This window comes from Takifugu rubripes, chromosome 13 (assembly GCF_901000725.2).
Source record: "Takifugu rubripes chromosome 13, fTakRub1.2, whole genome shotgun sequence".
NCBI lineage: Eukaryota > Metazoa > Chordata > Actinopteri > Tetraodontiformes > Tetraodontidae > Takifugu > Takifugu rubripes.
Genome location: NC_042297.1, coordinates 11,160,712 through 11,173,247, shown reverse-complemented (window position 1 = coordinate 11,173,247; position 12,536 = coordinate 11,160,712). Strand labels below are relative to the sequence as shown.

Here is a 12,536-nt window from a genome sequence, read left to right as displayed (position 1 = left end):
CTTCACAATAAAATATATACTCGAAAGATGGATCAGAAATAACGTGAAACCCAACACCTCCGACGAGCAAACAGACCGTTTATCGTTGAAATAAATGTAACAATTAAATATAAATGTCATTTTAAATGCCGCGTTACAAATAAACGGCTATTTGAATGTATTATTCCTAGAGGAATATTAACAAAGCAGCTTGTAAATTGAAAAAAAGATAAAAACACAATTTTAACTTGGTACATTTGCCTTGGTTATCTGCGGATTCCACCTTCCCCGATAAAAACAAACAAAAAACAAAACAAAAAAAAACCCATTTGGATTCGTGTAAAATAACGGCTATTATTCTGAAAGGCCGTAGCGGAAGTGCGCTTCCGCGTCAGCTGTGCGCTGACGCTGGAGCGGCACGCGGCGGCAGCGGCAGCGGCAGATAGACGCTGTCCCACCTCCAGATCACACCCAGCGGGGCTGCAGCGCACCGCTCCTCCGGTACCGACACTATGATGAGCAGAACCCACGTCTAAGCCGTGACTGTGGACACGCACCGAGGTGGACCCGCACGGACAGACCAACAGAAGACGGGACGCGAACTCCACTTCGCCGCGGATTTCTGGGTCCCGCACGAATAAGATCTTTTTCTCCCTCTTATTCATGTCAACATGTCATCGTCGGGCAAAGACGCCAACTATGTGGGACCGTACCGACTGGAGAAGACCCTCGGCAAAGGACAGACAGGTTAGTGACACCCCCCCCCCCAACCTCAGAGATGCGCGGACACCGACGCCGCTCGCTGACATCACGATGCGATTGTTGCGGTTTCTGCGGCGATTCTGCGCACCTCTGAATCCGCGGAGCGCTCGGGTGCGGAGCTCTCTGCTAGATGCGGTTCCCATGACGGTGACGGTGATGATGGGATGGTGCGTTTGTGGTCCCTGTTGTCAGGCAGAGGCTTCCTGAATGCAGCGCTTCTGAATATTCTTGCCTCCAGTGAGCTATAGCATCTGACACACATGGACAATCTCTGCAGAACACACACACACACACACACACACACACACACACACACACACACACACACACACACACACACACACTGCATCTGTCAGGTTTATCAGATAAGTGGTTTGTGGTGCTGATTTAAGACCCTGTGAGTGATTCATTTTCATGGATCTACTTTTTATCCATTCTGCAGTGAACAGCAGGTGATTCAGTCCCACTTTCTTCACTGGTACCAGAACCAGGACTCTGGGTCTTGGGCTCTTTGCCCTTTCTGACAGCTGCCTGTAGTCAAACAGACATGCGAGGGCGCCTCAGCTGCAAACTGCGAGGCTGCGACATTCAGTGGTCAGAGGTCACGGAGAGCACGTTTCTGACTGGGAGTTGAGCTCCGAAGACAACGATCATCACAATAATGCCACTTTGACCTTTGATTATTTGTTTGTTTGTTTGTTTAGCTGCTCTCTAGAGCACCGCCAGGCATCCTGGGGTCCAGTTTTTTTTTGTTTTTTTTTTGCCTCTAAAGAACCAGACATCATTGACGTGTTGTGGTCAAAGATTCTGGACTCTGATGGTGGTAATTGAAATTTTAGCTCTGTAATTTAATCCAGTTCCACGCAGAAGAACTTCCTGGAGTTAAACTGTGGGAAGAAACTGTGCTGAGAGTAGAAAGTCCCACCGCCGTCACCTCTGTGGCTGAATTATTCATAACCAGCTAATCAGCTGCATGGCGCTAACGGTGAGAGGAGTGCCGCGCCGCTTCAGCTGAGACACAAGCCGGCGTGGAAACAGTCCTGCTCAAACTGTGAAGCCCTGCGTCAGGTTTTAGAGGTCGCCGTTCGCTCGGTCCACACACCCGCTGCTGTCAGCACCTTCTGATCCAGGAGCGCGGGGTGTGTGCGAGTGTGTCAGAGTGTGTGAGAGCCACATCCAGCCGTAGAAACCATGCTTGTTTGGGAAGTGATATAAGTCAAGAGATGAGCTCTGTGTCTGGGACCTTTCAAGTTCCCGATCCAGGCTGGTCCAGGACGTCCTCCTGCTAGCATTAGCATCTTCTCCTTTATTTGGGGGGAAACCTCCCGCTCTGCCACGGTTCATGTTCCTGATTGAGCTGGCAGTTGGAACAATGGCTTCATGGTGTTCGTCTGGGGGTCGGCGGCGTGAAGCTGTTCTGACTCGGAACAATTAGTCCGTGTGTGTGAGAGTGTGTTTGAGAGTGTGTGTTGGGGGTTGAAGCCACGGCGCCCCAGCCTCCATACTGTGCTTATGTTTTTAAGTGTTGGCCAACATTGGGGCTGGTTGTCATGGTTTCAACCCTGGGTCCGCGACAATAGCCGCCTCTTTTGCGGCGGCAAGCCGCCGGTCTTTTCCTGCTCTGGTTCAATGTCCCCGCCTCTCAGATCCGCTGTTCAGAGATGCCGACAACTCAAGATGCCAAAAATTCAATCTGCGCCTCTGTTTGCTTCCTTTGTTTTCAGTTTTCAAAATGCCAACTTTCGCCTCCGATGGTGTTGCTTCTTCCTGCTACTTCCTAATCAAGATTTGTAGCATCGTTTCCCTTTCATTTCACCTGCGGGAGGTGTGAGAGGGATGCAGGCTTGTGATTGGACGATACAGTGCCCGGGAACTTTACACGACAGAAACCGAAACAATAAATCAGCTCCGACTTGGAGCCGGCGATGACATCATTGGTTGTTGTCTGCGGCGGCGCGCGCGAGTGTGTCTCTCGCTGTCCCATTTCAATGAAAGTGTCACGTTATTGATGCGGAGCGTCCTAAATACTGAAGTCCCTGGGCTGGGGGGGCGGGGCTTGGGAGGGGGGGCTGCACAGATGGCTGCCTTTAGGTGGCTGAAACACAGCTTCATTATCAGCAGGTTGCAGGTGGTAACACTCCCATGATGTGTGTGTGTGTGTGTGTGTGTGTGTGTGTGTGTGTGTGTGTGTGTGTGTGTGCGCTTTGCTCCTTTTGGCTTCACGAGACATAAAGAGAAATATTGATATGTGTCCTGAACCAGTCTCCTTTGTGCTCCCTCAGTAAATCCACCCTGCAGCTCCAACATGTTCCCTCTCGCAGACTCGAGTGTTGCGAGGAGGAAACGGCTTTTTCTTCGTTATCGTGCGGACGACGTGAAAGGTGGCAGATCCCTGAAAGAATCGTTGCCTCCTTGCTTGGAGAAACTTTGGAGAAAAACTTGGGATTAAATGTGTTCCAGCTCTTCTCAGGACATCACTGTGGGGTTAGGATTAATTCCTGATAAATCAGGTGCATATCTTTAAAAACTTTATTGATCGGGCTGGTCAGATGTGATTACTGTGTGTGGGTGTGTGTGTGTGGGTGTGTGTGTGTGGGTGGTTGGTGTTTACAGACACAATCGGACTGAAGGCTAGCATTAAACGTCTCGGCGTCCTCCTCCCCCATTCCCCCCCCCCGTCTACAGTACATCTCTGGCTTCCCTCCATCACTCACCTTCCCTGTTGAGTTGTTGGTTACCATGACAACCGGAGGACTACTCTTTTACTTGTTCTGGAGGGAGGGGGGGGTTGTTTGAGCCATTCAATAATGAGAATCCATGTCTGTCTGTCTCCCCCACTCTCTCTATATATATCTCTCCCCCACAAACACAGACACACACACACACGCACACACATACAGGTGTAGTGTTTACAACCACATCGGTGTGAAGACAGAGAGGAGGAAGAACAGATTGTTACCTGCATGAGATGCAAAGACAAAGCTAATAGAGGAGGATGAAAGCCCCTAACAGATGGTGGTCTTTCCTGTCTGAATCACTGGTTTGACTCCTGTCATCACATGATCTTCTCCAGCTCCTCCAGGAGGACACGCAGGCGTTCCACGAGTACATAGAAACATTTCTGGTTCCATGTCGCAGCTCTTGAAGTGAGGACATTTTGGTTGGTCCCCACAACTTCAAAGGACATTTTGAGGGTTAAAGCACGGTTTTAAGGGTGGACCAGTGTTGGGCTTCGGATCGGGAACTGGGAAATGTATTATGTCTATGAAAGTCCTCACAAAGATAGAAGTAAAAGTACGAGTGTGCATTAAATAAAGCAACAGATGTGATATTGTTAGCTTTTCCCTTTTTAACCCAGCGTCAGTGTCAGCTGCTGATAGCAAAGCCGCGGCATGGCACTGGTAACGTGACCTCTTGACAGCTGTGGACACCGAAGCGAGGTGGCTAACATGGCTCACGTTTGTTTCAACATTACAGTTGTGTTGCCATCGCTGTGAACCCGACACTGTCGGACGTTGGCTGTTAGATGTTTCGCTTTCCGTTCAGCTTACTTGGCGTCTGAAGCTAGCGCTGTTTGGGTTCTGCCAGCTAGTAGCTAATGAGAGATTTGTGTCGCTGCCTGATGGTCAATACTTCAGTGTCTGATTGGAACATCTGTTACCTGCAGCAGGAAAAGATAAACCAGCTCCAATAACCAGCTCAAACATCACGCCAGAACAGGTGGGAAGAGCAGTTAGCCAAAGACTTCCACTCTTCAGTCCTCACTGGATCACGGTTAAGCTCGTTGTTAAAATAATGAAAGAGCGTGGTTTTTCCGCTGTCATCTGTTGGCCGTCTTTTCTGTAGCTCAGTCCAACTTGAGTTGCGCGTCTGCATGCAGATGTGTTTAACGGCTGATTCGATGGGTGGTAATCAGGGAGACAGGCTATGGCTGCCGATGAGGCTCCTTATCTGTCCCAACGTTTATGTTCCTCCGGCAGCCAAAAAATTAATGCAATTGAGCATAAACCCCGGCCCTCCTCTCCTTCTCCAACCAAACCCACTTCCTTCCAAGGGGAATCTGCACATTTCCCCCTGAGTCAGCAGTTACGGCGTCTGAAATTACCCAGAGAAGAGCTGCTGATCTGGCCCTGTTCCTGCTCTGCGGCTTGGCTTCATCCTGCAGGAATAAGGAACTTCTCTCAGAGATAAATCCACTGTCCGCCTCCGAAAACCCTGACATCAGCGTGCCGGTGCATGATGGGAGGGCTGCGCGCTCTCAGGCCACACCTGGACATCGGACTTTTCCACACCGCTGACCTGCGGAACCCACTGAGGTGTCCTCTCATTCAAACATCGTGTTCTTTAATGGGATCAATGGGCGGGTTGGCGGAACCAACCAGCACATGGCGGGTCGCGCACGCGGCGTTTCAGGTCGTCGTGTTGATAGCGTTCAATTTATCTTTATTCGTAAAGCGCCTGTTACAATTACAGCTGTCCTGAGAACTTACTCACACCTCGACCGCACGCCGTCCAATCCGGTACCACCCTGAATACACATGCTGAAATGTGTTATTAGTAATAAGAATGATTGTGTGTGTGTGTGTGTGTGTGTGTGTGTGTGAGAGGGAGCTCAGGTGAAAGTAGCTCTCTATGCCTACAGGTTATAGATGAGCTGATACATTAATTACGACCTGCTGCATTAAATATCCGCCGTGGTCTGAGGTGGGTAATTCTGGTTCAGGTCCATATCTCCAGCGCTGATCTCTGTCTGCGTCATTCAGGGCTTCTCCGTTTAGCGAATCCTCGCCAAAGAACATCAGGGAATCGATTGTTCTGCTGAAGAATTTTAACGATTTGGAGGAAAACAGCTTGTTCAGTGAACATCTGATGGGACAAATGAGCAGACCCTCTGGACGGAGCACGACGGTCCCCCCCCACCCCCGTCCCTCGCAGCCTCGCCCCTCCACCCCCGTCCATGGGGTTCACACGTCACGGCTACGCTTCGCGCGCTGCTTGGCAACGTGCTCGTGCGCAAGTGTGAACGAGCGTGCTGCGAGGGAGGGGCAGGCCATGCTTAGGCTCGGCGCAGTTAGCTAGTGTTCAAATGGGACTAATGAGTCAAACTCGTGGTTGGTCCGTGTATCTGGAGGACCTGAGCTTCACACACACACACACACACGCACGCTGGCCTTAATCTGCTCCTAATCTGCCAGTGTTGGTTTGGATGAGAAGCTGAGGTTGGGTCATACTGTAAAGTGCTGATATGGGATGTGGTTTTCAGAGGATGGACGTTCCATTTGGTGATGACCGGAAACACCAGATTTTTGGCTGCTGTGGGCGGAGCTTCGCAATGTTGCGTCTTGCTTTCGCTGCCGAGCGTGTGGGTGATAACCGGAACAGGCTCCTAATGATTGTTAATGAAGGAGGAGGGGCCTCCTGGGGGTCACGACCCTCTTTACGCCACCTGCCAGATGGCCCCCAACATGCTGCGTTTGTGTGCTGCTGAGGGTCACACACACTTTTACCGGCAGAACCACTATGACAACCAGCGCACGTGATTCAAAACAAGCTTTATTCATTCAACTTAGATTTAACAGAGAAATTACAGAACACACACACACACACACACACACACACACACTCCTCTCCTTCTTTGGCTCGCAGCTTTTTCATGTTTCCTTGGTTGACCCCTCGCTGGCGTCCTCAGTCCTTCGGGCTAAAACAGCCCCCAGAACGCTGCTGGTGTTTAATTGGATTCAGCCTGTAGGGCTGCTTACGCTACCATGTGGTGTGTGTGTGTGTGTGTGTGTGTGTGTGTGTGTGTGTGTGTGTGTGTGTGTGCGTGCGTGCGTGCGTGTGTGTGTGTGTGTGTGTGTGTGTGTGTGGAGGTCCACATCTGTCAAACATGCTCAGTGTGTTCCTGCTCTCATCAGTGAACCACCAACAATGAAGCTGGAGCTCTAATCTTCACAGTCCTGCAGGTCCACCTGGAGGACACCTGACCCCCCTCATGGAGTCAGGTTTCTGGCTGATCTGGTTAGAAATTAATTCCTGCTTTCCTGCTCATCCTCTGGTGCCTCCCGAGGATCTCCTAGAATCTTCTGCTTGTTCTTGAGGTTTTGCAGGTCAATGCAGAAACCTTCTTGCGTCTCCTCTTGGAGGAGATGGTCCACCTGTGCTTCCTGATTGGGTAGACCCAGAGTAGAATTCCAAACAATGAAGGAAAGGTCAGGAAGAACCCAAGGAGAACAACTGTGGTCTTTATTCTTCACCAAAACATTACCTACAAGATTAAAAAGATTATTTTGAAAGATCAATAAGGGCAGAGACATCAAGATTCAACCTTTTTACTGGTCTCACCCCCATTAAGGTCCTCTGGAGATGAGAGGAGAGCCCTGGTTAAAAATACAACACTACAACCCAGTTTCTCCTACACACACACACACACACACACACACACTCTCTCTCTCTCTCTCTTACTCACACATTCACACACTCACACTTGCAGCAGACAAAGACTTCGCTGCAAGTGGATGCAGACAGGAAGATGGGCGGAGCCGAGAGGAGGATGGAGTGAAAGAGAGAGCGAGGGGGAGGGGCATGTGTGCTGGGGGATGAATAAAAGACTAGTGGGGGGAGGGGATGGAAGAGCAGGGAGGGAGGAGGAGGAGGAGATGGGGTAAAAATGGAACGCTCGCAGAGTTGTGAAGAGGACGAAGTGTATGATGAATAAAGCGCAGAAGAAGAAAAGACGAGTTTTGCTGGCTCTGATGTCACTGACCCAGCTGATGATGTCATTGTTTTTAATCGGCTCAGCCAATGAGGTTGCAGGAGGCAGCGGTGCATTTTGGACCGACTGTCCTGTCACGAATATGAATATTTGAATGATTAATTTGATTTCAAACGTCCAACACATTTCAAATCAGAACTACCCGTCCCACCTCCGGCAGCCTGTTAAATTAAAATTATGTGAATATAAGTGAGTCTCGTCCACCAGCTGCTGTCCACCGCCGCCACGCTCAGCCGGAAGAAACGGTTCTTGTGATGCCTCCCGGTGGGTGGTCCGGTCTAATTGGGCAGAATCCCGTCTGTCGTACATTATGGACCTTTCAGCACTGAGGAGGCTGCGGTCCAAAGACCTCCAGGGTTTGGAGGCTGGATTCCGGATGGTTGGACTTTTCTCTCTAATTGAAACTGTCCCGATGAGGCTTCGCTGTCGCTGGGGTTTTCGCCCACCGTCCCGGTCCGCCACACTGGGAGGTTCTGTGTGATGGAAGTGAAAGAGATAAAGACAGCCTGCAGGTCTGGGAACCGTCCTATTCGTCAGAGCAGGGCGGGACCAGAATGGGAGCCAGGAGAACGTGAGCGACCAGATCCACAGCCTCAGTCGGCATCAGGTCTGATGAACGAGTCTGTCCTGTGGACTGGTGGAGGCCTCCCACCAACGAGAGCAGCTGTCACCGTGCGGGACCAACGTCCAGACGTGGCCGACGTCAGTCCAGACCGGCCTGAAGCTATGATGATTTGCAGGCATCATGACGTTGATCACTGGTCCATATGTTACCTTTGGCAATGTGAAGAAAGAGGCCGTCCCAGGCTCCTCCTGTCTGGAGATGTGCACTGACATGGAAACACAAGCGCGGATACGTCGTGGTAAAAGCCTCCCTTTGTTGAGGACTTTATAGGCCTCGAGGGGCCGCAAGTATATGAAAATGTCTGAGCAAAGGTCCTACAGAGTGAATGTAGAGCAGCTGGGTTTGTTTCTGGGGTTTTGACTCCATGCTGGACTTCTGAGGTGTTGCGGCAAGATGCGGTTAGCATTGTAAATCTCGTTAGCAAGCGTCAGCAGATCCTTTCTGCTGATGTTTCTGGAGATTGATGTGTGACTGCATGTTTACATAGGACATTTTTCACGTTACTGTTCTCGTCTCTCTGCAGACTGCAGAATATTTGAGCTCATGACAAGAGTCCTGGTACATGATGGATGCTTTGGTCCAGAGTAACACATTTTTCATGCTAATAAAAACAAAAAAGCTTTGTCTGAGATGTTCTTCACTGACCTGATGAACATCACCTCTCATGTCCGTGTTCTGGTTCCTCACCCATGAACAGCCACAAACTGCTGAGGGACCTGTGCGTCTCCCCGTTAGCCTCTATCAGGCTAGCGATGACGCCACACCACCGGCCCAGGAGAATTCAGAAAACCTGGTTTTGGTTCTCAATATGGACGCTGAAGGAAAAGCAAACGTGCCCTCGGCTGACTCCACTTCCTGGTTTGTAATCCGCCGTCTCGGCTGAAGGTTCAGGCAGCCACGGGCAGACAGAATAATTCCTCTGTCAGCCTTTCTGGGATTAACTGGTGTGGGATTTATACTGGGGGGCACCATCACGTTGGGGGATGGGGGAGTGAATATGGGGGTCACAGCGGACTTGATTTTGTTTATGCGAGGATTTATTTTTCACCTCCTGTGAAGAAGGGATTGGACTGGGATGAGAGTCACCTCTGGTTCCAGTCGCAATGGGATGTGGAGCAATGGAGGCTTAACACCCCCCCCCCCACACACACACACACATACACACACAGTCTACAGCAGCCCTGAAAGCCCCTAAAGCCCCCGTTCTCATGAAGCAGCCCCTCGCTCCACAGCTGAACTGGTGCTCCACTTTTCCTCTGGAGCAGGTATTCCCTGTGGACGTCCACCCGTATGTGAGCAGAGAAAACAGCCGAACCTTCGTCCTCTCCAACGCCACAAATGTGGTGAACCCAGAAAGGCGTCTCGTCTTTTTGTAGACAAGGAAAACCTGAAGCTGTCGTGAAAAACACCTCATTAAAGTGGGATTAGCTGCCTCTGCCCCACTTCTGATTCACATCATTATTCCGGATTACACGTGCAGTCGTAGAACTTGTTGTTTGTTCCAGGTTGTGTATCTCCCCGCGCCTCCGCGGGTCTCAGTGGGGTCCTCGGTGTCTGGCGTCAGCCGTGCAGCGGTCTTTGATTGCAGCTCGGAGTCGTGCGGCGGTCCGGCCTCGGCCCGCAGCGAACCACAGCTGAGCCGTGGAGTTTGCTCAGTGGCGGCGTCCCGACACGCTGCGAGTGACTGAAATCACGCAGGACAGGGAGGAAGCCTGGGAGCCTTTAGTGGGGCTCCTTTCCCGCTGGGAGAGCAGATGATCACGTGACACCAGTGACGGCATCAATGCTTCCTGTTCCGATCAAGAGACCGGAAAACACGCCATAATCCCTTCTCTTCTCCACCCTCCATGGGAGGGTGTTGCCCCCCCTCCCCAGCTGCTTGTTGGAATGTCTCGCATTATGAATAAATGATGGCGTTTTCACCCCAGCGATCACATGGTTTTGACGGTTTATGGAGGTCAGGCTGCTGCAGCAGGAGCAGTAGCCCCACAGCATCAGTGTCAGTCGTGGTGCTGAAGCCCAACAGCGTGGTTACCGCTGCAGTAGCACGCTCAGTGACGCTACCGTCTCTGTTAGCGTTAGCTACAGTAGTAAGTTCTAGTCATACAATCGCTAGTACGAGTGTATCTGCGGTTGTTTGTGCAGTAACCAGTGTGGTGAGCCGCATCTGTTCTGACCCTGACGGGGAACTACAGGCGCTGTCTGCGGTCCTGAAGCTGCTCTGGGAGCAGACTTTATCGAACCAGCGCCGTTTAGAAACAAAGGTGCCTCCGGGAGCCGCCGATAATGTGAAACGGCTGCAGTAGGTTTGTGTCAGAGCCCAGAATCACCACGTTTAACGAGCCCTCATAGGCAGCGTGTCTTTGATCCGCACACACACGCGCGCACGTTTCGCTCTGGGGCTGTGATTTGTCTTCTGCCGTCCTTCTCTTTGGAGACGGGGAGAGTATTTATGTAAATTTGCCTCTGAAAAGTAGGTTAAGATGAATTTGGTGCAGTTCCGAACGTCACGGCAGCGTTCGGAACCACGCTTCGACCTTTTTTTACACTTGATTGATCTCAGCTACAACATTTCCTTCGCTTCTCTTGAAAAATAGATGGCCGTGAGTGCGCACGCGACCTGACGTGGGCCTTCCATCAGCGCCAACATGTTTGTTCTCACGTGCTTGGAAGCAGAGCTGTTAGAGAGGAACCACATGGCTGCCCGATCTCTTTTATTTTGACAAAGACGCACTCTGAGGTCAGAGGTGACAACACCTTAAGGTCTCTTTAAACTCTTAAAAGATCTGGTTTTTCCAGAAGTGTCTCGTCCATCACAGCACGTCCTCTTCAAAATGGTGAGCGGCTCATGTGACGGAGCGATGGCGTGCTCACTGGCGGTTTCCTGGGCCCCGGTGGTCACATTTGTGAGATGGGGGATGAGTTCTCCCTTTAGGGGCAGATAATAAAGGCGGAGGACGAGCTGGTGTCTCTGTGGGACGCTGCTATGTCCCGTTAGAGAGACGCTCTGATGTTATTTCCAGCCGCAGCGACCGATTGGCCGGTTCGTCTCCTCCAATCAGAGGAAAGATCTGAAATTGCAGACGAGCTGAATTAGGTGGAAAAATTGTGAAATTTGAGGGAGCAACAATGAGGACAACAGGCGCGTCCTCGGAGGACGTGCGTGTTTGGAGGACGTGCTTTAATGATGTGAACTACGTGTGCTCCTACGTGTTCTTCAACATGCAAATTAAATGTAAATCTACACGTTAAGTTGAAACCAGCAACGACCCGCAGTAACGTCTCCATAAGGACGTCTGTCTTCTGTCTCCCCGTCTCCTGCGTCCTACAGCATTCAGACAGCACGATCTTCCAACTCTCATTATTATTACGATCAAATGCCGGGGATTGAAATAAAAATAGGACTTTCTTCCTCTTCCGCTCAGCTTCATCATCTCATTCTGACTCGTCCTCTCCTCCCTCCCTCTCTCTTTCTTTGTCTTTACTCTTTTCTTTCTGTCAGCATCATCTTGTCCTCCTCGGGGAGTACAGAGGAAACTGGGGGGTGAAGTAATTAATCTGCATTCAGTGGTAAGAGAGGAGGTGTGTGTGTGTGTGTGTGTGTGTGTGTGTGTGTGTGTGTGCGTGCGTGCACGTGTGTGTTAGACACAGAGCTGCTCATCTCCATCTTCTCATGTTGAGACATCTTGGTCTCCTCTCGACACAAATGGATCCTCTGGCTTTTATCACTGCTGCACTGATGCATGATGGGAGGCTTGGTGGACGTGGGTGGTGTTGATGCACTCGGAGCTTTTCTCTCCCCGCTTTTGGGATTCCTGCTCGCGTTTGTCCTCAGGAGGTAAACGTGCACGTCAATGGTCGTCAGGTGTGGTGATAAGGGCAGGAAGTGATGTGATGATGTTGCTGGTTGGCCGGGTTGATGCAGGACGCTCAGACCAACAGCTTTAAAGATGTTCTCCTTGCTGTCAACATGAAGAACTGTCCCTTCTCTCGTTCCTCCTCCTCCTCCTCCTCCTCCTCCTCCTCATCCTCATCCAAACAGGGAAACCTCCAACTCTCCTCCATCTGCTACATCGGCTGTCAGCACTCCTCCTCCTCCTCCTCCTCCTCCTTCTCCTCATCATCATCTTCACCAGTCAATTCTCATCCACCAGAGAACCAGAAGCATCTTCATCTTCTCCTCCTCCTCCTCCTCTCACTTCTTGTTTCCTCAGCTTCTCGGGTCAAGGAGCTGCCGGACCTCTGAGTCATGACAAACGTGCTGAGCAGCCGGCCTGCGTGATTGGCTGTTGCTGGGTCACATGGTACAGACATGGACGTGTTGGTTACTGGTGTTATTTTTAGAAGCCTCGGGGTTTGCTCCAGTCGTGAGGACGTCCTCGTCTCTGCACGGCAGAT

The 12,536-nt window shown here is 50.9% G+C and overlaps 1 protein-coding gene across 5 annotated transcripts in view; it reads left to right on the top strand.

Moving 5' to 3' along the window:
* Positions 1-385: 385 nt before the first annotated feature.
* LOC101071741 (serine/threonine-protein kinase BRSK2-like) overlaps positions 386-12,536 on the top strand; it is a 31,419-nt gene continuing 19,268 nt past the window's right edge. For all 5 annotated transcript variants that reach the window (XM_029846333.1, XM_029846334.1, XM_029846332.1 and 2 more), the window contains exon 1: positions 386-726. In XM_029846333.1, coding sequence (XP_029702193.1) covers positions 651-726 — 76 coding nt within the window. In that variant the 5' untranslated portion in view covers positions 386-650. The remainder of the gene's footprint in view (positions 727-12,536) is intronic.